The sequence below is a fragment of the Dendrobates tinctorius genome, unplaced genomic scaffold (genome assembly GCF_039654945.1).
Source record: "Dendrobates tinctorius isolate UK_male_01 unplaced genomic scaffold, ASM3965494v1 ptg000070l, whole genome shotgun sequence".
NCBI lineage: Eukaryota > Metazoa > Chordata > Amphibia > Anura > Dendrobatidae > Dendrobates > Dendrobates tinctorius.
This window is the reverse complement of record NW_027361738.1, coordinates 68,106,763-68,134,349: the sequence shown is the minus strand read 5'-3', so window position 1 is coordinate 68,134,349 and position 27,587 is coordinate 68,106,763. Positions and strand designations below refer to the sequence as shown.

Below are 27,587 nucleotides of genomic sequence, written 5' to 3'. Positions count from 1 at the left end.
TGGGGTTAAAATTTCGCCTCACAAAATAGCCTAGGACACTCTCAGGGTCCAGACGTGTGACTGTGCCAAATTTTGTGGCTGTAGCTGCGACGGTGCAGATGCCTATCCCGGACATACACACACTTGAGCTTTATGTATTAGATATAAAATAGTAGTGGCAGCTAAACACAGGCTGCCAGAAGACTGGCCATGTCACCTCTTGGCTTTTGAACCCTGAAGTGGTTAATACAAGTGACAAAAGACGAAACATGTGCCCAGCATTGTTTTTACGTTTTGTATATGTTGATTCTTTGCAGCAATTTTTTCTTTGTTATTCATTTTTTTTAAGGGGGGGTCGCTTTTTTAGGCAGGTCCCAGGCAGACTCTGCCCTGGATAAAAAAAGACTTTGTGTGTGCACATAACCCAAACTGTGTGCAGTTCTCAGAACCTAAACAGCAGCCTGGAGTGAAGCCTCGCTGGCTTTGATCAGTCTCCCTCTACTTCACACCACAATTCTCTGCAAACCGTGGCTCTCCAGCTGTTAAGCCACAACTCCTAGGGAACTGGAAGGAGCGGACATGCTGAGAGTTGTAGTCGCTCGACTACAAGCTGAAGGAGTCGCTGTCAGCTGGTCTGGTCACGTGGTGCGGGGTAGAAGGTCGCTCGATCACAATGGAGCTGTCGGAGGACTCGATGAGGGGATTGCATCGTTTAGCGGATCCAGCCCAGTTTAGTCAGAAAGCTTTCAGTGTTGTCCTCCGGGCGGCCTTCCTGAGCCTGAGCCCGGACCAGGCCGCACATCCTGCTGTAGGTAAGGGAGAGTGGGGGCAGGGGCTGCGCCGGCTGTACAGCCGCCTTTGTGCCCGATGGGAGCTGTGCGGACAGAGCCGGGCAGCCGCACTGTGCCGTTCACATTACTGCAGGCTTTTGTTCGCCTTCTTAGCGCTGGGCGGCATTTTCTCTTGGCAGACAAGCGGGTAGAGGAGGGAGGGGCAGATGGGTGACAGGCGGCCTAGCAGCAGCTGGAGGGACACACAGCCTGCCAGCAGAATGGGGCAGGTCGCTGCTGTTCCTGGACCTCGGGGGAATAGTCACCGAAAAGACAAAAACTGGGGCCACTGTATTGTAGCTGTCCTGTCCGAGAGCCCGAACCTGCTGCCCGGGGCAACCACTCACAATGCAGCTTATAAGTGAGGGCTGGCTGCTGATTGGCTGCGGCGGACAGCACCGAGTGCTGCTACATTGTCAGTTATAAAATAACAATTGTACATGGAATTGACGTCCCTGGAACAAAAGATTAGAACTCTGCTGGTAATGCTTTCCACACAGTTGCATCGTTAGTAACGTCCAGAATCTGACAGGCTGTACCTGATTGCTAAAGTGGTCACCTTCACTGATCTGTGTGCAGGCTGTTGGTCTGTCTGTGTTTTCAGCCTCTGGATGGAAATAAGAAGACTCTCAATTCACTGACAATCAGATTTTGAAAGTCCTAATGAATTAAAAGTCTATTGGAAAACTGATATAAAAATGTGACATGCCCTGATGTGGGCAGCCGATGGGATGGCTCTCTAGACTAAAGGAACTGGAAAGGGGCTGATCACTTTATCTCAAACGTGTCATAATGAACATAACTTTTCACCGCTTACTAATATATATATATATCCTGCTTTGAGCAGGGGGTTGTACCAGATGGCCCAGGAGGTCCCTTTCAACTCTACGATTCTATATAAGCATGAAGGTGTGCCCACGATTAGCTTTTGGTGCATTATTGAGGCTGCGTATTTTTGCTGAGTCAGAAACGTAGCGTCTTCCAGTTTCGGCACAGTGGATGGGATTTAGAGAAATCTCATGCCCACTTTTCTCTTTTTCTTTTTTTTACTCGTCATAACCTGACCTGCGGTGCGTGTTTCAAATCTGCAACATGTCAATTTGTCTTGTTTTTATGTGCGTATTTTCACCATATACGTGTATTAGATATGGAAAATCCACAGGTAAAAAAAGCACTTACATTTTTAGTGTGTTTCTGTGGTGGAAACATATATAAAACGCATGTGATTCGCACATGAATGCAACAATAAAGTTTTGTCAAAGCCAAATACCAGGAAGTATCAAAAACAAAGGAGCTTTGTTTACAACATGACACCATAAGGCCACGTTCACATGGTCAGCATTTGCCCAGTATTTTAGAACAGTGTTTGTTCAACTCCTGCTTTTAGCTCACAATTAGAGATGAGCGAATATCGTCAGCTCCCTCCTTATTCGGCAAGCTATAGCTCTTACCGAAGAAGCTGCAGCGGGAACCCGGATACCTGGAGCGCTTCCGATGATCAGCTGTTTAGCGCCACAGATGCATGTGTTAGGGCAGTCACAACACACAGCCTCTCCATGTGCTGTGACTGTCACACAGCCCCAACACACGCAACTGCGGCGCCGAACACCTGATTATCAGGAGCGCTCCAGGTATCCGGGTTCCCGATGCAGCTTCTTCGGTGAGGCCAGGATCACACTTGCGATTTAAACGGCCGAGTCTCGCATGGTAATACACGGCGCTGCTGCCGGGACTCAGGAGCGGGGCGTGCAGCTCCATGTATTGCTATGCGGCCGCACGCCCTGCTCGTGAGTCCCGGCGGCAGCGCCGTGTATTACCATGCAAGACTCGGCCGTTTAAATCGCAAGTGTGATCCCGGCCTAAGCGCTATAGCTTGCCGAATAAGGAGAGAGACAACCATGTTCTACTCACAACCAGAGGAAATGTATAAGGCTATGTTCACACGTTTCTTTTTTATGCAAATTTTAAACTGCGTTTTACAGAATCGGCAAAAGCACAAACATTAGGGTTTTTTACTGACTGATTTGTAAAACTATTGCATTTTTGCAAACTACAGCATGTCACTACTTTTAGCATTTTTGCAGCATTTTTTCACCCATATTAGGCCAGTTTCACACGTCAAGGTCTCTGGAACGTGTGGTGACAGTTTTCTCACGTAAGGGAGACACTGACGCACGTAGACTCAATCAAATGAATGGGTCTATGTACAGGTCAGCGTATTTTCACGGACCGCGTGTCCGTGTCAAAGCATGCTGACATGTCCGTTTTTGAGCAACAGCGCGGATCACACGGACCCATACAAGTCAGTGGGTCCGTGTTAACATGTACCGCACACGGATGGTGTACATGTGTGTTTTAAAAGTCATCGGGTTAACATTGAAACAAATTGTTTCAATACACGGACAGCATATGGACAGCACACAGATGCCACACGAATGTGACAAATTGACACACGGACTCGGATATCTCCAGTACCGTTTTTCCGGTACCGGAAATATCAGGACGTTTGAAACCGGCCTTAAGTAGTGGATAAGTGCAAATTACGCAGCAAAAAATGCAGTTATAGGGTTTTGCAGTGTTTTTGGTGCAAAAACTTTAAGAACGTTGCATCATGATTTTTATTGGCAAACTAAACTTTATCAGCATGCACAAGAAACAACATAAATGGAGCAAGAAAATGCAGCAAAACCTGCTTTTTGTAAGCAGCTTCTTTACTGCCAAGAGAACAGGTTTTGCCTGCGGGAAAAAGCGCGGCAAAAACGCAACATGTGAAAATAGCCTTATAGAAACATGTGCACCCCTTCTGCATTTTTCACCTACTCTTGGTTTTGGCTTACAAATGCTGATGTAAAATACTAAACATGAGAACGTGGTCTAAAGAGACAAAAATGTATGTTAAAAAAACAATTAAAAAACTAAGTAGTCTAATTTACTTCAATAGGTGCAGAAAATCTACAGCATCAAAAACTGACCAAAAGCTCATTGTGGGAACGTAGCCTTAGAGGTGCTTCTCTTGTTGGCATAGCTATTCTGTTCACATAATTATTCCTCCTCCAATTAAAAATCCACTTTGCCATTTGAGCTGTCTTTCTATTGGAGGAGGCTGGTGGACAGGTCTACTCACATGCTCCTCCAACAGAAGACATTTGGTGGACAGGAAAGCTGTGCAGTATGTGAGGAAGGGATCAGGAAAAAGGGCAGTAGAATAAGCTGTAATACTTAATAATACTAAGTTACAAAAAATCATGTCCTGAAAACATTGGGTAAAATAAATATAAAACAGTTATCCCCTTTAAAGGGGTTGTCCTTGTAAGGTTCTCACCTGATGAAGCCCTTGTGGCTCCAGCTGGTCTCTGCTTACAGGGCTTCAGCAGTGACATCCGGTATACAATACATGGTGGTTGCAGTCCAGCAATCAGTGGTTTCATTCCATCCACCTCAATATTCCTGCAGAGGCCATTTGTTGTAGATGAAACATCGCTATAGAAAGGTGTTGCTGCATTACCTACCTTTGACCAGCTTTTTTATGAAAACTGGCTACCCCTTTAACTATAAAGCCCATTTCTTTCAGTATAGGGGATGGAACTGTTGTGGACAAGAAAAGAATAATTTTCATTCCCTTCAAAGCAACATTTGAATGTGTCCTGTTCCTGATGGAAAGCAGCCATGTTTGCTAATCTTATACAATCCCATTAATGACTGATATGTGCAATAGAGGAAGTGTCAGCATTGTCATGTGAGAGCTGCTTGGTCCAAGTAGAACCAACAAAGGCGCTAAATGTGACACATGTTATAATATCATTGTATATCCTTTTTTCTCCTGCTGATACAACAAATAAGGGTATCGTCATATTTGTAGCATCAGTTTGGAGAGAGAAAAAAACGTGGATATTACCCGCGCTGCTGTAGAAATAACGATCCAAGTTTTTGGTAATGCAACGATGGTGTTTTATTCTTCTTTAATCTCTACGCGTTTCAAAGTCAGTGCGACTTCTTCCTCAGGAGATGCATAAGTCTAAGGGCATGTTTCCACGTAGTGGAAACATTCAGTATGTGCTGCGGATTGAACGCTGCGTACAGCCGCAGCGTTTAATGCGCAGTGGCCAGATGTTACAGCATAGTGGAGGGGATTTTATGAAATCCCGTATCCACTATGCATCCAAATACACGGGTGACACACCCGCTAAACCGGACATGCGGTGTGTCTTTTTAGACCGCAGCATGTCTGTTTTCCTTGCGGAGACGCTCCTCCTCTGCAAGGTAAACAGCCTACTCTATGGATACGCTGCAGCGATTCCAGAAGTGTTCAATGAGCACATCCGGAATCACCGCGCGCACAGAAGGGTGCGGGGCTTTGGGCGGAGCCGGGTTTCCGCTCCGTCCAAAGCGCAGACATTACAGTACGTGGAAATGCATTTCCTGATGAAGTCGCACTGACTTTGAAACGCATAGAGATTAAAGAAGAATAAAATACCATCATTGTATTACCAAAAACTTGGATCGTTACAGCGCGGGTAATATCCACGTTTTTTCTCTCCAAACTGATGTCTTGAATCTGTCAGTTCACTGACATGTGGATCTGCAGCAGTTGTTTGATTTTATATGCCCTACCTTTGTGATTAATAGATGAGTGCAAACTATCATCACCGGATAAGACCCCATTGGTGCTTTCTCTCTCCCACAGTGTTCTGTGATTCTCATATTTGTAGCATGGGACACCCCCCCCCCCAAAAAAAAAAAAAAAAAAAAAAAAAAAATAAAGAAAGAAAGATGGATACAAAGAAGGTAGCCTGAATTATTATATATATATATATCAGGTTTGCTCCCTACTAGCACTCTTCTGAAACCTGACCTGACTATGACAGTGGAGCATCACAATTATCAGCCTTTGGGAGTCAGCATAGGTTATTTTGCAACTACATTACACAATGATAATGTGATAACTGAGGAATGCTGACATGAGCCCATCAGGAATTCATATAAGAACGGCCAGGTCTGGTGACCACACACATATTGTGCCTATGAACCCAAGAAAAAAGGACCAGGAGCAGTATATAAAATATATAGATTTTGTTATCACAAAATGAAAATTAAAATCAAGATTATGAATACATAATTTAGTATTACATACATAAGGGAATCAGCAACACCTAGGTACCACACACAGGTGGGGTTGGGTAGAGAAGTGGCAATTTAATATCAATCACATATACCAATGAAGATGGCCGTAAAAAGTACTCAAAAAGGTATAAATTATATGCAAAAAATAACCACCAAAAAAGGGGGATATGTAGGAAGTGCAAAAATCAGATATCTCTCAGTAGTCATATAAAGTGCAACAGTGCGTAATTAGTGATCCGAAAAACAGACCTACAAAAATAGACCACAGACAAGTGATTTATAATCTGATACCAAGTGTGACTGCCGCCAGTAATAGCCAATTTGCCAAGATGGGTATACGAGACTAGAATAGTAATAATAAATAAAGCCAGAAACCAACCTCACTTTTAAGGTTGGTTTCACATTCGCAGCAGGGCTGCGCCCTGCGTCGTTAAGCCCCGCCCTGAGCCGGCTCCCTGCCCGCCCCATCCGGGATCACCGCCTACTTTCGCATTTGCACGCATGCGATCGGCGCACCCTATCTTTAGCATAGGGTGCGCAGATCATGCGCTGCCAGTGTGAAAGTAGCGTGCTGCGCACTTTTGACGGTGCGCCGTGCGCGCCGAAATGCAGCATGTTGCATTTCGGCGCACAGCACGGCGCACCGTCAAAAGTGCGCAGCACGCTACTTTCACACTGGCAGCGCATGATCTGCGCACCCTATGCTAAAGATAGGGTGCGCCGATCGCATGCGTACAAATGCGAAAGTAGGCGGTGATCCCGGATGGGGCGGGCAGGGAGCCGGCTCAGGGCGGGGCTTAACGACGCAGGGCGCAGCGTTGTTTTAACGCGAATGTGAAACCAGCCTTATGTGGGCTGAAGGACCCCAACACGCGTTTCGCTACTTAGCTTCTTCGGGGGGCGTGTGCCTATGATATAAAAACACAATGTGGTCACTGGTACAGAAAGTCATTAGTTACTAAGGAGAAAAAGGGATTAGACAATTCTAAGGGTATGTGCACACGCTGAGGATTCTGCTGCGGTTCCGCAGCGGATTTGGCCGCTGCGGATCCGCAGCAGTTTTTGCTGTGGTGTACAGTACCATAATATCCTATGGATATTAAAAACTGCAGTGCAGACGGTGCAGATTTTTCTGCGCGGTTTTCCTGTGGTTTCTAAACCGCAGAAAGAATTGACATGTCATTTCTTTCTGCGGATTCTGCTGCGGTTTGCCATCTCCTGCATTGTGGAGATTAAAAACCGCAGGCTAATCCGCAGGTAAAACCGCAGGTCTTTTGACCTGCAGATTTACCTGTGGATTTTCCAAAATCCGCGCGGCCAAATCCGCACCCCATTCTGCAGCGTATGCACGTACCCTAAGAGGTTAGGGGCAGTAAATGAACAGCAGCAGTGAATTGCTGTATTAGAGAAAAATAGTTTTAGTTGGTAGAATTAGGCCATGAGACATTGTTGAATAGGTGACATTATTGGAGCTAAATTTTATTATGGCAAAAGAGAGGACATGGAATTGTTAAGCTTAGTTTGTATTCAAAGTATTTCAGTGCTGTCCATTTGCATATGTATATTTTGTTTTACAGGTACTTTAAGAACATAATGCTGGGGCTGTCCCGCAAGAGCAATTCTCTGAAAAAAGTTGCTTAGGCTATGTGCACACGCTGCGGATTTGGCTGCTGCAGATCCGCTGCGGATTTGGCTGCTGCAGATCCGCTGCGGATTTGGCTGCTGCAGATCCGCTGCGGATTTGGCTGCTGCAGATCCGCTGCGGATTTGGCTGCTGCAGATCCGCTGCGGATTTGGCTGCTGCAGATCCGCTGCGGATTTGGCTGCTGCAGATCCGCTGCGGATTTGGCTGCTGCAGATCCGCTGCGGACTTGGCTGCTGCAGATCCGCTGCGGACTTGGCTGCTGCAGATCCGCTGCGGACTTGGCTGCTGCAGATCCGCTGCGGACTTGGCTGCTGCAGATCCGCTGCGGACTTGGCTGCTGCAGATCCGCTGCGGACTTGGCTGCTGCAGATCCGCTGCGGACTTGGCTGCTGCAGATCCGCTGCGGACTTGGCTGCTGCAGATCCGCTGCGGACTTGGCTGCTGCAGATCCGCTGCGGACTTGGCTGCTGCAGATCCGCTGCGGACTTGGCTGCTGCAGATCCGCTGCGGACTTGGCTGCTGCAGATCCGCAGCAGTTCTGCAGTCAGTGTACAGTACAATGTAAGTCTATGTGATTTACGTTCTGCTGTGCACATGCTGCGGATTTTCAACTGCGGAAGAGCTGCGGTTTTGAATCCGCAGAAATAATTGACATGTCAATTCTTTCTGCGGATTCCGCTGCGGTTTGCCACCTATTCCATTGTCCAGGTGGCAAACCGCAGGGGAAAGCCGCAGGCCAATCCGCAGGTAAAACCGCAGGTCATTTTACCTGCGGATCCGCAGACACAAATCCGCGGGTGAATCAGCAGTGTGTGCACATAGCCTCAGAGCTCTGATTTTGCAGTAAATAAAACAGCCAAGTTGCCGACAAGTCGCATGAAAATCGCATGTCTTGTGCAACTTGAATTGAAGTCTATGGCAAGCGTATCGAATGCAACTTTTCACCAGCGGCAGAAAATCCAACACATTTGAAAAACATGCGATTCTGTATCGCAGTCGTACGTCGCAACACATCAATATAGGAAATCATTACATTCAATGATGCTTCCAGTCCAATTATGCAATGTCTTACTGAGATTTCAGCAGCAAAACATGCTGCTATGTAGCCCTAGCCTAAATAAAACATTTATGAAGTACATTTCTTATAAAACGCCCACCATATTAGGAGCCTATATATTTATTTACTAGGCCTCAGCAACTTAGTGCTGTTTTGAAAGAAATGGATTATAAAAAAATAAAGGTATGAGAATGTATTTACAACTTGAAGGGGTTTTGTTTACATTTCTGCTGCTAAAAATCTATTTTGTTTCTCTGATTATGATTGTTTCAGCTGCAAGTTTATGGATAGGACATCAGAAGATCTTTGTGCAACATATCTCTTGGGTGTGAATGTATCATAAGATTTCTCAAAAACTAAAAAACTGCACCTTTGTCTTGCCCAGGCCTTATAATTCATAACTCTAGGGATCCTCAGTCTTCATAAGGCCACTCATGCACTTTCAGTATTTGGTCAGTATTTTACATCAGTATTTGTAAGTCAAAAGCAGGAGTGGAACAATCATAAGAAAAGTAAAATAGAAACACATGCACCACTTCTGCATTCTTTTCCCACTACTGGTTTTGCCTTACAAATACTGATGTCAAATACTGACCAAATACTAAATGTGTGAATGTGGCCTAAAGAGAGAAAAAAATGCATGTATACTAATTACTATGTGTGTGTGTGTGTGTGTGTGTGTGTGTGTGTGTGTGTGTGTGTGTGTGTGTGTGTGTGAGAATGTGGCCTTATGGTGAATTTTATCGCAAATGCTGCAGCTGGGACTGGATGTTTACTTTAAAAATTATATTAATGGGTTCATCATTGAAACATTAAAGACAAAGTAGTTATTGTCATTGTTTGAAATAGGGAACCTTTCACTATGGTTCCTGTAACTTGGATGAAACCTGTCTAATTATCTGCTGCAATGTACCAAGAATGTACTACTATCACTGGACCAGTGAATAATTGGATAAATCTAAAGACCATAATCATTAATAATAATTATATTTGGTTATGAAAACACTCATTTAAAAATGGTCACATTTTAACTGCCACTTTTTACTTTTTTATTTTATTCTTTTTTTTTTTTTTTCAATTGATCCTGGGTCATTCTGTGTTTGGAGACATTTGACAAACCAGCCAAACTTGTACTTACTTAGTTATATATTGGATATTCTCATTTATTAATTATTTTCTTCAAATTCTTTGTTTAGTTGTTTTGTGTATGTGTCATTTACCATTATGTCAATATAATCAAAGCTGAGTAAATAGTTTACCTTTTCTGTGCATTTTGTTTTACCATGTATATATTTTTAATACAAACAAAATCAATTTATGCTTGGTAATCCAGTGATAAATATCACCTGCCAAGAGTTTATATACACACATACATACAAATATATATGTAGATTATTACTAAATCTTATTTGATTGAAATGCTCCTTCCATGTGTTTGTATTTGGTCATGTGGAGAAAAAAATCACATGTCACAATTTACAGATATGCAATAAGGTAAATTATAATGTAAATGCTATTTATCTCTCTCTCTCTCCTGCCCTGTGAACATTACAAACCAAAGGGCCTTTTAAAGAGCAACTATTGTGATATCCCTTCTTCATGTATAGCACAATTGCACATGGAATCACAAAGACATACATATCCTCTTCCAATCAATTTACTGTCCTCATATATTGTTGAATGTCTATTATAAATCAGATGAAGGAAATAACCTTAGAAATAATGCAGGTGGCTAAGAGCAAATTTTCATATGCTTTTTTTCTTATCAGGTACAAATAGTGAGTCACAATAAACGTTTACAATGTTATTTCATTCAGGAGAAGATGTATATCTTTGTACCGTGTTAGCCAGTAGCCAGAAAAATATTCAGAATTGAGAGTCCTCAGTGGTTGATACCTTTTAATAGCTAACTGAAAAGATGGTAACAATGGTTAGCCATTAAAAGGTATCAACCACTGAGGACTCTCAATTCTAAATATTTTGTTATTTCATTCATTGGTTTTAATGTTACAGTCCCCGTTTGATGTTGTCTTGATATTATCTTTGTACCGTTGTATAAATTGCTGTATATTATCATCATTAGTTACTATTGTGTATCACTAGTTGCATTACATATGGTGTTTTTGTTTAGGTCTTATATCCAACTATCTAACGCTGATTTCTATGTAGTTGCCTTGCTCTGTGTGTGGGGTAGGCTTCTGTACTGGGCAGGGGTTGGGGTACTGTCCAGTTACCCGTTTCACATTGAATTAGCTGTCCTGATAATTTTCTTGACACTTCCAACATTGTGACTTGGTAATAATGAGTTCCTTCATTTTCGTTCTTGGCCCTGGCTTTTCTAAGATCCTCCGTTCTTTAACATGTAAATAAAACATGCTGGCACTTGGTTAATTGTGTAACATTGCACCCAGACTATAATTCTGGTTATTTTTAGCCTAATGACAACTGTGACATCGTACAGAACTAATTCTATTACTCATCTTATGATGTGTGTTATTCATAGGTCTTGTCTCATGCCTCTTCAGATATAAATGTTTGTAAGATATGTACAGGTCTGTCCTTTTACTGTTCTGAAAATAGAGTGTAAGTATTGCATGGCTGACCCTTGTGAATCAGATTAAATTAAAGGGGATATTGCTGTTTAGCAGTTTCTCAGTCTTCTATCGATCAGTAATAGTTTATTAAATCCTCATTGTAACTTATAGTTATGTGGAAAGATGTAATCGGCTTTGTTTGCTGAAGCACAATTGTAGACACACAATAATATAAGCAAAACATTTCACTGCATTCTGCAAGTGAATGTATAGTGGCATCGCTATTGTTTGATAATAATGGAAACATATATGGTGTATAAATATTATTAAGCTCTGACTACATAGCTTTATATGTCTGCATATACTGTTTATTTGTCTATATATGTTGTGTGAATGTGTTCGTACCTCTATGTGTAATTGTCACGATGACACTTCTGTGACGTGACAGGGGTTAACACTGTATGACAGGTGAGGTAGCTCATATAGATGGGAGGGGGCTGTGGGTGGGCACATGCAGCCTGATGCTTGGATCTTAGTTGTGACTTGTTAGTAGTTAACACAGTAGAAGAAATTGTGACGACTGTGTGTTTCACTAGTTGTGGGCGGCAGTATGCAGTGCCATGAACTGTACATTGTGTGTATGTTGGGGGTATTGCTGTAAATGGCCTCTCATTAACGCTGACACTGGGGGAAACTGCTCATTTACCAGAATTACAGATAAGGTATCAGCACATCTCTAGTAATGGCAGCGGAACACAGATGTATGTAGGCTTCACAATAGGAACACACTGCACGAGAAGCTGCACCTGGTATCCCTTGTTCCTTTTTTAGGATATAATTATTTCATTTACTTTGGTTTAATAAACAATCCATGTGATAGAACCTTCCTAGTCTTATGTTTCTTAGCTTGTTTATTTATTCTAAATGTTCTGGGTGAAATTAATGTTTCTATACACATTGTCCCTGTGGTCTATTGATGAAGATGACGATTCTTTTATCTTGTGACCTAATTGATCTCTGCATGTTTGTGTTGATCTAGATGACACAGTGTTTCAGCACATCCCCCCGTGTCACATAAAAGAGTGTCAGGCTGCAGCTACTACGTTTATACTTGAAGCAGTGAGGAACAATATAGACAGAGCAGCTCTCAGGTATAATGTCTGCATATACATATTTTTTCATTGGGGAAGAAGAGGGAATAAAAAAAAAAATATTTTCATCCTTTTGTGTCTTCATTTTGCTCATGTTCCAACAGCACATTCCTGGAGGACTGCAAATTCGATAAGGAAAGGACAGACCATTTCTGGACAGAATACCAGGTTCATTGTGCTGATATATTTGGTTACTTTTATTATGCTGTTCATATTTGTTGCTGATATATTTAGTGCATCAATTAATCAGTCTGTGCTATATTCCAGAAACACAGAGAATCACTAGAAATTCTGCTGGAAAAGTGAGTGTCTTCTAACTGCAGAACAAGCTCAGGCATCAAGTATCTATACAGATGGGCTTTAGATTTCAGTTCTATTATTCTAACTAGTGAATGTTTATTTACCCAGCATTGGTAGAACTCCCCCACATGTGTCGGATGTGTCCTGGCGTCTTGCTTATGAAATAAAGGTGATTTTGTGTGTGTGTGTGTGTGTGTGTGTGTGTGTGTAGATATATACATTAATGCAATCACACATATATTGTAACTAAAGAGTTGGTTTCCTCTACAGACTAATCAGTTATACAAAACCCACCGACCTTCCTACTTGGTGAAATTTAATTTAGAGGTAAAACATAGTTTATTTTGGTATTTATAATATAGTTTAATTCTCAAAAACGTTTCCCTAAAGCTTGTATTTTTTTTAGTCTCCAGATACAAGCCAAGCCAAGGACATTAATTTTAATTGCTCGATGGAGCAATTACAGGTATATTTAAACTTTCATGTATATATCTTAGGTGTGCAAAAAGAGTATTCATGATCATTTTCACAGTATAGACACAACATAAAAATAGAAAAAAAAATATCATAAAGCTGATCATTATAGTTAGACAATTATATATTCCATGGCTTTTAAACTTCCATGCCTGTAGCCTCTGTGCACCTGATAAGATTCCTTAAATACCAGGTAATCTATCAAGGTTTGCTGTTTGTCAAGAATGTGATGTATTTATTAAATCCTAGTACATGGCTATGAGCAGCGCCAGAGATGTCAACGGTGTCCACAGATACATAGTAATATAGTAACATAGTTATTAAGGTTGAAGGGTGACTTCAACCTTAGAATATATGTCCTTGATTGATTACATTACTTGCCATTGTAGAAACATCTGGCTGGGCTGCATAGTTGTCTCGGCTTTGTAACTTTATTTCATCAGGGTTTTCCATTATTAAAGTGATCTGAAGTGTATCATTATTATTTCCCCAATATGCATTTTTCGCACTTGTTTCATTCAATATGACTTGATGGTTTTGGGTACAACATTGTGGGAATGTACAAATTCAATAGTATGAAGAAGCCGGCTTCATTTGACCTTCATGTGGAATTTCTGATGCAGTTTTTCTTTCAATCAGAGCCAGGAATAGATCCAGCAATTAAGAAAAAGTATAAAGGAAATACTTCTCTCTTTTGTGTTTGCATCAAAAACTGCTTTCAGCCATGATCGTAGATAAATATGATTTTATTGTCAGTAATTGCACATATTAAATACATGTGTTCATATATGTATATAATTGATTTATGTGTCTAATGCTTTTCCTGTTTTGTAGGATTTAGTAGGGAAACTTAAAGACGCAGCCAAAGGTTTGGAGAGGACATCTCAGATGTGACAGCAGAATCTCCCACGTCCACAGAAGACATTCATTTTGTTACATATGGACTATTGTTGCATTCCATGATGCTGACATACTACATACAATGCTGTCAGACTTTACATTCTGAATACTAATATCTACTGTCTACTAATTCCATTTTGTGAAACATTTGCTAATTTCAGTTTCCTGCAGATATGTTTCACCATGGCTCTCAGGACTTGTATAACCTAAATCCCTCCCGGAATGGATATATCCTGTCTATATTTTGTATGTCATTTGTTAGCAAAAAAAATAAATATTATGATGAAAGCAGATTTTGTGATTTATTGTATTTCTCCCCTAGTTCAGTTGATTTATCAGTGGTGCCATATAAATCAATTACCAAACCTCTTGTGGTGTCATTTAGTGTCTGTATAGGGTATGTATAGGGTCATGCAACATTCCTGATCGCTGTGGAAACTCTTAATGCAACACAAGTAGAAGGTTATACAGTAACACAAAAGACTCGGAGCTGAACAAACAATTATCTTTTTGATTTTTTTTTTACCAATAGCGAAATATTGCACAGGAATGCTATAAATACATTCTATATACTGAAATACACTATATCCCATTCTTAACACATAAGCAGGATTTATACGAAAAACTAATATCCTGGATTATACTGCAATAATAATAAAGTTATGACTACGAAAATGGGATTTAGTATATTAACGCAAAAGTAATTTAAAGTCAATATGCTGCGATTCCGTTTTATTCTGAAACGTAAAAGCTATTTTTGAATATGTGTTTTCTACATCTAGGGGAATGGGGTAAAGTCAAAAATATCTGTAGCTATAAAAAAATACAACTTCTAGTGAATTAGCGGGGAACGTTTCTACAATCTACATGGGGAGTGGTTGAGATAGGAGCTGCCTCATTCGTGTTCTTCTGTAATCCACAACACTCCCCCCATAGTCGGGCAGACATTGCTGCCTCTGCACAGCCCTGTGCCCTGGACGGGCGGTGCTTTGTTCAGGGGGTCACAGACCACCAGCAACCACCCTGAAGAAGAAGAAGAAGAAGCGTGAGATCACAGCACTGTGTACTTAAAGAGATCTGGGATCCAGCAAAAAAAAATCTTCATTTGCTAGAGAATAAATCCTCTGTCCTGCCATGGAATTATAGAACTATTTGCACATTTGGAAAGCTAAAGGGATATATAAATTCGACCATGTTCACACGTTCAGTATTCGGTCAGTATTTTACATCAGTATTTGTAAGACAAAACCAGGAGTGGGTGAAAAATGCGGAAGTGTTGTATGTGTTTCCATTATATTTTTCCTTTGATTGTTCCACTCCTGATTTTGGCTTCCAAATACTGATGTAAAATACTGACCAAATACTGAACCTGTGAACATAGCTTAAGTATTGCATTCCTCTGTTTTACCACAACACCATATAGATTTATATAGCTATAAAAATTATAAGCACTATACATAAATTCGTGATTATATATATAAGTAAAGAGAGAAATATTTTAATAAACTACAAAATGTTGACTATGCGTGACGGAATTACAGGTAGATACCTATAAAGAATCGTCTGTATATCTATGCATAGTGCTACACGCTACACTCCTTATTGCTAAAACATTGTTACAGGTCTGTGTGTACTTCGCTGTAAACGTCGTGTTCTCCTGCAATTCTCTGTACACGCTATATAGTTCTCGTTCATGAATGTGCACACTGTTCTTCACACTCTCTCCATTAGCTCTGCACGATACAGAACTATATCTGTGGAGAGTTCTCCTTACCATAGACACAGAAACAACGCTGCTCCTCGCCCCATACAGCACATACGCCCAGCAATCGACAGAAGTCACAGCAGCATATTCTCACACGGTGGGGTCATGTCGCTGCTTTGTGATATCACGACAACTGCAAGAGGGCACTCGGCTCTAAACATCTACTGATAGTCTGCTGCGCCTCGCTGACTATAGATACATAGATAATAAGGCTTCGCTACACCTATAGTCGCCTCACAGCAGGTAGGTTGCTATTCAGATCCCTGCAGTATCTAGACACCAGAGCACTCTGCAGCTCTAATTGCGCTCTCTATAGAGTTCATACACCCCAGTCATTAGCACACTGTGGATACGTAGTGCACTGCAGGTATACGTCTAGTTACCACACTTCAGCGTCTGGCTGTAACTTCATGTTGGTTAGTACACTGTGGGTATATACACTTTTGCGTCTGGTTTGCCCATAGCTTGTTTCTGTGTCAGTGTTTTACCCTACTGTTCTCCATATAGACTTCTCTATGCAGTTCTATCGCCATACATCGTCACTACAGGAGGTGGCTGTCAGATCTATTAAGGGCACTGAGATTGCTTCTCTAGCACAACCGCATCATCCAGCCCCTGCCCTGCAAGATTGTCGGGGCATTTAGACAGCATCGCATCTACTTATAGGAAAGGGAGTCCATTTCTTGAAGACTGGTTACTATATTATCATTTTGTCTGTATAAAATTAGTTAACTAGCACTGTCGGTGCGACTATAAGAAGCTCGTCCAGTTATTATCGACTACACAATGTGCGAGCCAGGTACCTTACTAGATTGTGGGTATAGAAGACCCTATTACGTTAGTCAATGCACAAGACTGAGATCTGCATTCATCTGCACACGGGGCGATCTCCAGTCAGTCCATTGTGGGTACATCGCTTAAGTACACTATAATTATATCTAAATATCCAGTAACCCCACATTACATCAATATAATTAGCGAGTACTGTGTACTTTTACGTGTGTGTCTGATAAATACATACATATACATTACACACACACATATACATATATGTTTATACACATTTATATTTTAATACCTTTATTCTTACACTAATTGTGCTGAGAATACATCGCTGTATCTTTGGTAACCGCAGCGGTCAATCAATTCATATGCGCTGTGTGTACACGCCCCTTCCCCTGCCTGCGCCATTGCTTGTATGCACACTTCTAGGTAGCTAACTGGCATTTGAATGCATTTGTCATTGCAGCCAGCAAACACAACGACCTCCTGAAGATGTTACTAGGACTCTGATGAAGATTTCTGTAGATGTATGTCTCCAGCGAGACGTATATCTATATATATATATACCTACACTTCACCCGAAATATATCACGACTATAAACCTGTGCACTCTTCAGTCCATCACGACATGGCTACACCAGTGTTGGTTGCAGCTCTGTAAACACATTTCTGTTATGTTCTGTCTGCATCTAGATTTACTTCATTATTTTCTTGTTACTAGATATGTGTGACATTGTCTCTCACACAGAAATGTATCTCTCCACAATCCTGTTGCATACCGAAAATTCATCACCTTGGCGTTTCTATGTGTATGTAAGGGAGATATATGTGGCTGAGAACTCCCACATGTATTTCAGGTCTTCTAATAGAAATTCATGAATACACTGTCCACTCCCAATACCTCCTTGGATCACGCATGCATAGTTGAGAAGTTTTGTTTAATCCCATATACACTGTTTATAACAATAATTTATGGTGATTATGACGTTTTCTATAGAGATAGATAGATAGATAGATAGATAGATAGATAGATAGATAGATAGATAGATAGATAATGGATAAATAGATAGATATAGAGATAGATAGATAGATAGATAGATGGATAATGGATAGATAGATAGATAGATAGATAGATAGATAGATAGATAGATAGATAGAGGCTTATTCTTATTCAGTTAAACAGGAATGCGAAATGATCCAAGTACAATCTGGCACAAATCTGGCCCGCAGCTGAGCAGACATGCAGTGCATGTGGTGTATGTACATGCAGTAGATCACATGGGTGCGCACACTACAGAGAATGCACACAGTGCATGTATGACAAAAAGAGTGTGTACAGCAATGAGTGTGTAGATGATGTGAGTGTGCACAGTGTGTACACTAATTCCCAGGCCGCCCTTAAGGAATGAGACCACGTGACGTTGCGGGGCGGGCGGACTCTGAGCCATTTTGGGGACGGTGTCAGTTTGCAGTGTGAGGCTCCAGCGAGCAGAGTGTACGGGCAGTCAGGGAGAGAGTCTGGAGAGCGGTGCTATGAAATCGGGGCTCTGTGTTGGGAGAGAAAGAATAGCTGCAGGGCCAGACTGTGCACAAGGAGGAGCGGGAGCACCGTGCACATAAGCAGGCAGCAGGCGGTCAGGACAAAGCGCTGAACATGGTGTAATCTGCCCGGATCCGGCGACAGGAGGCGGCAGCGCTTGCACGGTTGCAGAGCTCAGGAAGCCGGGGAGGTATCAGGGGACCTCCCACCCTCTGTTTGGCTTTGGCTGGAGAAGGGGGATGAACGCAGTCCCTGCACTGACAGCGTCTGCAGATCAGCTCAAGATGGCCGCCCCTGGGCTGCTGCTCATCCGCTGAGCGCCCCCCCGGACACCGCATTGTCCCCGGACCCCCCAGCAACAGCAGCCAACCCAAAGAGAAGCTCACGGTAAGTGCTCGGTGCGCTCTAGGCGCCTTCATCTGTGGGGGGTTGGTATCTGTGGTGGTGGAGGGGGGAGAGTGGGTGTTTGTCTGGTTATACGTAAATAAAGAGGAGGGGGAGTGATGGGGGTGGGGTGTGAATGTTGGAATTCGGTAAAGGGGTTATACACAGGTAATTGAGGGGAGCAGAGGGTGTTTGGGGGGTGGGGTGGGCAGAGGGGAGCACGTGAGAGCAGAGGTGCCATCGTCTGATTGCTCATGTGCTGCCCAATCTGAGACGTGGTGCACTCACTCTAACCTCTGTATATAGACATGCCCCCTCTCCTCCTACCCCATATCAGCATGCCCCCACCCCTTATAACCTATGTCATACCTTTCACCCTACACCCCATTACCCACAGATGGACGCTCTTTATACCTTCACTGTGATCTCGTCCAGAGGTGACGATAGCGGGTTGTCTGGGTATAGAGGACTAACTTGCACAATTGTGAATCTTTTATTTATAGAACAGGTTGCAATATGAGTTTGGTCTCGGTTTGCCATGTGCCCTGGTAACTTGCAGCCACTCGAATACTAAGTACACATTTGTATTGTCTGTGTGATAGATACATATAAAGACTGCTTAGTGATATGGAGATCCCCTTTCTTGTGATTGTGTGAATAATTGGGTCCTGTACATGCTTTGTGCTGCTTGCTATTGCTTGGTGATTCAGCCCTGCTGGTTTGGGTTCTGAAGCATTTGACATTAAATCACCACCACTGGCAGGGAAGCTTTGTTGGCCTTCCCTTGGTCATTTGTCTGGAACTTGGTTTAAAAAAATTGTGAAACGTAAACATTTTGGGCTAAAATTAAAGCTCTTAGGATAAAGTTAATTGTGTCTTGACCCTACTTTGCACTGTGGTCCAGAGAGCAACAACTTGTGTGACACAAGTTAGAACTCTGCTGAAGCACCAGTGATGATTTCACCTAACATACCTTATGCATTCTATCTGGAGCATTTGTCGGGTGTTACAGGGGTATCTTAAAGCTAACATGAGCTTTTGTACCTGTGCAATTATATCTCTACTAGCCATGCTTATTGTAGATGAGTGCTTTAAGAGTTTTATTCAGATATTTAAATAGAAGTCATCTTTTAAATGTGTATATGCACCTTGGAGAAATATTCAATAGAAAACTTTCCTAGCCATTCCTATCACAGGGTCGTAATAACTACAATGGGTGTCTGTATCAAGAATGTAGATTGCATACCATTCTGCACTTTAAACCTATGAATTTTCAGCTCATTGTGCAAAGCACTTCTGTAATCTACCCATACTGTTTGTTATAATAGGCCCTTAGAAACTCTTTTGTATTTATCATTTTGTAATTTCTGTATATAGCACTGTCTGCATCTTATGGATTTTTGTATATAGCAATTTCAAGAGAAATACCTATAATGTATTGTTCTGCCAGTTTTCTAATGTATATATGTACTGGCCAACCTGACACCTGATGAAGCTGTCATGTCAATGTGTGATATCAGCATATCAATGTCTCTAGGAAAAGATGATTAGTAGGAGTCTATATAAGTAGGTGTGTTTGTAGCGAATTAGAGGAAAGATTCAGCTGTGGTGATCATGGCAACAGGTGTACTTTAAGTGATGTAACAATAGGATTTTTTAGGGTACTCTTTGATTGTTAAGGAAATAGTGGTAATACTACTATTCTATTAATATGTTGTAATTTCTTTCCAAAATACATATTTGATGCCATCAATTTAGGTTTGGTGAATCCTATTGCCTCTTATTGAAGTAATAGTCCTCATCTAAATGTAAGGCCAGTTTTTGTCTAACTTTTCACTCACCTTGTCAGTTTTGAAGAGATTATCTGACATTTAGGATCAATAAAACGTTATTTTTTATAACAAGTGTGTGCAGAAGTTGGACCTATAGTTAACTAAGCTGGACCGAAAATTAAAAATATAACTTTATTTCCTTGGGAAGTTTGTTTGCCCAATAACTGTGGCAATTCACCACCAAGCTGATAGCTAGTACCTCGGTTATGGTGGTGCGTGAAAGGAACATGTGCCGAGATATTACTGATTGCTCAGGTGACTTATGTAACTTCTTGAGTGTCAAAGAGGTGCAGGGATGGTGGCGTGTTGCCTATAGTTTCTACCTGACTTTGTATAGTACTCTTCTTGGTTTTACTCTTCAACAGTTGATGTCGTTTTAATACTTTATAGGACCTCTGCTCACCAAAACTTTCCAAATTGACGAACTGGATTCGCCATTTCACCAATGACCAGGACGTTTTATTACAAAATTTTTAATGAAATATACTCCCTTTGAGCAATAAATAATCACAGTCCGACTCCTTGGGATTGTGTTGCAGTCAATCAACTCAATTAAAAGTAAAATTCCTTGTCTGTTATTTACACTACAAGGTCCTTGTTTCCAATTTGCCAGGACACGTTGTTTCTGGTTTGTTTCAAATGGTTTGGATAATAGTTGGAACTTTTCAGAGCGGTGTTCATTGGAATATACAAAATGCGCAGATTATTGCGCAGAATTCTGGTGGAATATAAACAAGGTTGAGACTGTCACTTCTCCAGTGCCTGCTAGATTGAACGTGGGGGATCTTCATGTATCCCCATCCTTGACTAAGTGCAGGGTGGATGGAGGCTTATGTGTGACCCCGGGACTTGGTGTGATTTTTCGCCTTCATTCCCTCCCTCTCTGCTCTTTGTCTCTTCCCTGTGTTGCGCTGGGTGCCTCTCGGTTTCTCTGCTCTCCCTCTCTCTTTTCCTCCTGTCCAGCTCTTTCCTCCTCCTTCCCCTCGTGTGTTCACCTCCCCCGCCTCTTGTACTTGAGATCGCTGCACTGTATTTGTTTTTCTAGATTCTCTGTATATTCCTAGTAGGGAAAGCTTTACTTGCTTCTAGGTGCCATCAAATCACTCAGTCGTTATACTCCTCCTATCAGGTTCTTCCTCTGGACATTTATATGTATGTTCTTCCTCCAGCTCAGTCCTGGTTGTCAAATCATAATCAAGTTGCCCTTTATGATTAGTCGCTGTCTAATCTAATAAGAATACTTGGGTATAATTGATTTTTGTGATTCCTGCTGTCAGTAACTAGTTTTATGTGATTTGGCACTATACACAAGTTGGTTTCACAAGTGGGTGTATTATTATTTTGGGTTACTGTGAAGCTATTACCAATATATCATTCATGAGATGTTCAAAATTTGATTGAGCGCAAAAGGATTTATTGGTACCCATAGACCCTCCAAGTTATTCGCCCCCCCCCCCCCCCCCCCACTCACCAACACATTCTCCACCCCACCCTATAATCGCAGCACCTCGTGTAACTCCACTGCTGGGTTTCCTCCCCATCTCTAAGCTGTGGCAGAATGCCAAGTGTAAGTGTAGGTTGCTATAGTAACGGAAGGATTGGGCTTGGGCACCAGCTCACGGCAATGTGCTTCTTTCATCAATACTCTGTCTTCCTGGTTGGCAGCTCCAGAGTCCTGCATCCTCGACAAGGGTGGAGACTTCATATAAACCCTGTTCTGATTTGAGGGTACACCATCTTCTCCTTTTTCTTCTGTCTTACGTTGTGAGTACATGGAGACTAGTAGTTTACCATCACTGCCCATGTATTTTCTTTTCTTGTGAAATATGCTGGCTGGTTGGTGTTCGGTTTTGCACTTGTATAATAAACATTGTTGGTGATGGACTTCTGAGCACTGACAAAGTACAAGGCTCACTTCTGTGATTCTCAGTCTGCTTTGAAAGTATTAACTTTAGCTACAGCAATCTCCTAATTTTCTTCAACATCGTCTATAATTATGGAACATAGTGTTACCATTAGCACGCTCCACGTTAAATACACCCGCATAATGGTTTAGGCACACTTTTGGGGCTAGATTTGCCATCTGTGACTTATTGACTGTTTCTTTCAGATAGAGACAGCTACTCTTCTGTCACCATGCATCGGACAACCAGGATTAAAATTACAGAGCTCAACCCCCATTTGATGTGTGTGCTCTGTGGTGGATACTTTATAGATGCCACAACTATCATCGAGTGTCTCCATTCCTGTAAGTAGATGCAATGAATGCTTGACATGCTCTTAGAGCTATAGATTAAGGTGCTCCTTATATTTGCGCTAAAATGCGCTTGGGGGTAATAAACGTGCACAAGCGAATTATAATGTTATGTTTTCATTGTTGGGCTTATATATACATAGTCTTTAACCTTTTATCTCATTGTTCTCAGTCTGTAAAACCTGCATCGTACGTTATCTGGAGGCAAGCAAATATTGTCCTATCTGTGATGTCCAGGTGCATAAGACTAGACCCTTGCTAAATATAAGGTAGGTATATAATACTTGATTTTTAAGCCCCCTCCTTTCTCACCCAGTCCATTGTCTACCTAGCACTGAACTGTGATTGTTAGGACTCTTTTGTGCCGACTTTATCATGTAAATCATACAGCGATGGTCAAAGTCCCGTTGTGATGAAGTGTCTTGTCATGTGTCCAGCTATTAAGAATGTTTTCCTTTTTTTAGGGCAGACAAAACCCTTCAAGATATTGTATACAAGCTGGTGCCAGGACTTTTCAAAAGTAGGTATTTAAATATTGATTTATTGATGTCTTATTAATCCACACATAAACCAGACATATTTAAAACTACCTATATTTTTTTACAGATGAAATGAAACGGAGAAGAGACTTTTATGCAGACCATCCTTCTGCAGATGGTAAGAATTCACACATGATTTACGACAGTTATTACAGTTTCTATTCTTTTCATCCTTGAAATCTCTAGAATGCTTATTTCTGTTCTGTAGTAGTTTCATGTTTGGTGCTAGTTTTGATACTTTTAAATAATATTGGGTGTTATTTTTTTTAATTGCCCCCTCTGTAACCAATCAGCAATGTGTGTAAAGTATGAGCACAATGCTTGCCTATCGCTGGTTTCTGCAGATTCGAGAGTCGCTCCGGTCCTCTCCTACATTACAAGACCACCACTGTCACCTGTGGACTCGCACAATAAATTCTGTGTGGACCGGAGATCACTTTCTCAATGGAAGTCTGAAACTTGGGATGAGGCGGTCACATGATGCATGAGAGGACCGGAGCAGTGCTGGAAACATAAGACAGTGATCGGCACGTACCCATTACTGGATGACAACAGATTGACCAATAAAATAAAAAAGCCACAGAGGTCCTTGAAGTCACTCTATTTTCCTATCCTTTTTCTCTGTAGTGACAAATGGCTCTAATGAGGACAGAGGAGAGGTTGCAGATGAGGACAAGAGGATCATCACAGATGATGAGATTATCAGTTTATCCATTGAGTTTTTTGATCAGAATAGGTAACTGTCTAATGAGAAAAATGACTAATTTCAAACATTTTCTCATAAACTGGGTCCTATAATCATGTATATCTGTCCTAATAGGATTGATCGTAAAGGAAGTCGGGAAATAGAGAGATCAAAGGAAGAGGTATTGTCCATGTGTGTAATGTGTGTCTTCATTCCTCAGGCCATGAAGATTAGGGCTGTGTTGGACACAAGTTTTTATTTTTTTTTAAGCTATAATTATTTAGTAGAAAGGCATTATGCAAACTTTCTACAGCTGGTAATAAATTGAATAAATTAAAGTGGAACTCAACTCCTCTATACTTTCTCATAAAAGGCTAATGATAAGAGGTATCTGCGCTGTCCTGCTGCCATGACCGTGATGCACCTACGGAAGTTTCTTCGAAGTAAAATGGATATACCTACTACGTTTCAGGTAATGTCCCTATCCTTGTATTATTAACATGGCTTGTCCAGTCAGAAAAGGGTCGAACACCTGGGACACCCACCGATCGGTAGGGGTCAAACACACCCAGCTGCGGCCAGGTTAAACACGTGAAACTGATCAGCTCTTTGCATTAGCAGCTGCTTCAGTCATAGCTGTTCTGCAGTACCCGGCAGCGGCCACTGCACAGTGCTACTCTGTTCCAAGTCTTTACCTCCAAACACCGCCTGCGCTTGTATCAGCTGTTCTGTGCAGGTTCCTTTTGTCGGACCCCTCACCGATCTGATATCGTTAGGTAATTCATCAATATATATAACCACTTTAACTTAGAAAACACTTAATGTCATAGATATCTGCTGGCATGTAATTATTATTTTATTTTACAACCAGTTAACATTGTCTTCAGTTCTATAAAGAATACACAAACCGTAAAGAGAACTTAGGTGACCATGTGATTTTATATATTTCTCTTAGATCGATGTCATGTATGAAGAGGAAGCCTTAAAAGACTATTACACATTAATGGACATCGCTTATATATACACCTGGAGAAGGGTAAGCATCTGATTAAAGGTTATGTTTTAAGTGGGACAGTAAATATTTATGGACGTTCTGATTGTTGTTTTTCCCTCTACAGAATGGACCGCTTCCTTTAAAGTACAGAGTGAGACACACGTGCAAAAGAATGAAAATCAGCCACCCTAATAACAGAGTAAATAACATAAGTGGAGACCTGGAAAGTGACTCTGGTAGTGACAAAGCAGGAAGCCCGGCATGTGGAGTGGCTTCCACTTCCTCCTGCTTGCCAAGCCCCAACACTCCAGTCCAGTCCCCACACCCACAATTCCCTCACATCTCCACCACCATAAATGGGACCAGCTCCACTCCTAACCACCAGAATCCTTTCACCAACAGGGCAAGGAAGATGTCACTGAATGGATCAGCGGCCACTTCGTCTGGCTGAAATTACTGCTTTAGTTATTGAAAGATACAAAAGCCCGGATCTATAAAACTATTCATGCCATTACAAGAGTTGTAGATGCTAATACATGTGACTATGTCCACATTGCTTAATTTGTAGTTAAAACTCCTACGTGATGACTGCTGGAATTGACAGTGATTTATTATTTTTTTTTCTACCTGGATATTTTAATGGACAAAAATACTGACAATTTGTCTACTCATATTGGATTACCAGAAATATGAAAGCTGTAAAATGGGGCTTGCTGGATATAACACAAATTTACCTATGTAGATATAACTTCAGCTACATACATATGATGAAGAGCTTGTTCCCTTGGACTAAATATAACCTAATGGGATATATATGTGGCTTTTGGACATATGGCAAATATGTCCTGCTTTGTGCATTGGCTGGATTGGATTAAACTCCTAAATGATCGATTCTGAGGATTAACTGAAATGTTTTATATATATATATTGATGAGGGCTCCGGACTTCATTTTCTTTGGAATTGGTGTGACCTTGGGATATATAATTCTCTATGGACAAATTAAGCCACAATTATCTTATTTTATTGATGTTTTGTGGACTGTTAGAGCGCATTGTCATCTACTCAATCCAAGTGCTTTATCATCCAACCAAAAGGAAAATACATAGACTTCTTTTATGTAGCCATTTCACTGTGAATAGTGAATAATGTTGTTAGCTTTCATGATTTTCTGGTCTCTATTTTGGCATTACTGTAAAGACCTGTTTGCTACCGGAATGAGAGGGATACCTTATTCTTTCATCTGGCATCAAATGGTTCATCTGTTTCTGCACAGAATCGATCAAAACCTTATACAGACGTCTTTTTTTTTTTTTTTTTTTTTTTTTTTGTCTAAAAAGCGGGTACTACCGTTTATTTTACTACTTTGTTTAAGTGATTCGCTTTTGTAAGAATCAGTTGGCATTATGCTGGTTGTAAAATGCCACATTGGTATATATGACATAACAGGAAGACAGTATTGTATGATATATTTATAAATACTATAAATGAAGATTTTGTTTCATGCACTCAGAAATGATTGGTAAAACTTCCCTCATTACATTATCCAGGTGCTTTATAGCACAGCAAAGCATAGAGGATTTTATTCTGCCTCTAAAGTCATGGTACTGCATTTGTTCTATATATATATATATATATATATCATTTAAAACCTAGGTGGGGAGAGAGTTCTGGTAAATTTACCATAATCTGTCCAATTTATGAAGCAGTGTAAAATTTGCTTAGAAAAAACAAGGTAATGGGAATTACTGCCCTTTCCCCCCACTGTCATAATCTTCACTACTTTTACTTTTAGTTTGTCCATGTTTATTTACAAATGTGTAGTGTTTGTTCTGAAAAAAAAAGACAAAAAATCAACCCACGTGGCTAATCATTTCATTATCTCCTGTCTGCAGAAGAAGCACAAATCCTATTGCTTTGTCTTGCTTATAGTCATTAAATCATTACTTTTGCAAACCACTTGTCCGTTTTTATTTTCTACTTATGCCCATGTTTTATGCCTTGTAGTGTGTTTTTGATTTATGGTGTATACATACAATGTTTTGTTTTGTCATGCTGTTTATTAAAAAAAAAATGTCAAAAGGGGTATGTGATTAGGACCAGGACCCTGAGGCCGACCAACTCACCTTTCCCAACACATTGGATCGGTGAAAACTACAATTAAAAATCCTTACCAGCAGTCTGTCCCTAAGTGGGTGCTTGGGAGGCCAATTTTATACTGCAGTATTCTACTCCGTTTTGTGCTCTCATATTTGTATTTGTAAAGGTGAAGACAGGAATAGAACCTACTATGGAAAATAAAAAAAAAAAGTAAAATAAATAAAAATGTGCTTCTTTCCTGTAGATTACCCATTCCTGGTTTGGGCTTTTAAAAATACTGCTGTGAAATATTGACCAAAAATACTGCACTGTTAAAACAGGTCAAGCAGTGGTCTGATCCTGATATCATGTGCTAGAAGATGGCCTGTCTTAAGATGGATTGTTTTCACCATGCAAGGTTTCTCTGTCCGGTTATGGACGCTGGAAATGTGCAAAAGATCTGTCCGGACAGGACTGAGAAACAGTCCTTATAAACCATCTTATTTGATGTAGAGGTCTAATTCTAGGGATTGGAGACCATAGTACTGAACTTGTTCTACATTACTCATGTGAGACAATAAATACAATACTCAGTTTCCAACCTGTCATCACAAAGGCTTTGATCCACCGTCAGTTTACTGTCACTGTGAAATGTTCCAGATAAAAACTATACGTTAAAGGAGGTTGTGGACTGTGAGATAGTATTGTATCCACTCCCAATTCACAAAAATCTTTGGATACCT

At 41.1% G+C, this 27,587-nt stretch overlaps 1 protein-coding gene across 4 annotated transcripts; it reads left to right on the top strand.

The window, feature by feature from the left end:
• Nucleotides 1-293: 293 nt before the first annotated feature.
• On the top strand, nt 294-26,721 carry BMI1 (BMI1 proto-oncogene, polycomb ring finger). 4 transcript variants are annotated; one of them, XM_073581819.1, is made up of 14 exons: nt 294-791; nt 12,206-12,317; nt 12,422-12,485; nt 12,585-12,619; nt 13,024-13,083; nt 22,410-22,543; nt 22,722-22,818; nt 23,014-23,069; nt 23,156-23,206; nt 23,716-23,824; nt 23,909-23,954; nt 24,147-24,245; nt 24,729-24,809; nt 24,892-26,721. In XM_073581819.1, the coding sequence occupies exons 1-14, from the start codon at nt 653-655 to the stop codon at nt 25,216-25,218; spliced, it is 1,410 nt and encodes a 469-aa protein (XP_073437920.1). In that variant the 5' UTR covers nt 294-652; the 3' UTR covers nt 25,219-26,721. The 4 variants fall into 4 exon arrangements, with proteins under 4 accessions (XP_073437920.1, XP_073437917.1, XP_073437918.1 ...); XM_073581817.1 differs by lacking the exons at nt 294-791; nt 12,206-12,317; nt 12,422-12,485; nt 12,585-12,619; nt 13,024-13,083 and adding exons at nt 18,335-18,466; nt 21,961-22,059 and having other exon boundaries at nt 22,406-22,543; XM_073581816.1 differs by lacking the exons at nt 294-791; nt 12,206-12,317; nt 12,422-12,485; nt 12,585-12,619; nt 13,024-13,083 and adding an exon at nt 18,331-18,466 and having other exon boundaries at nt 22,406-22,543.
• Nucleotides 26,722-27,587: the final 866 nt, after the last annotated feature.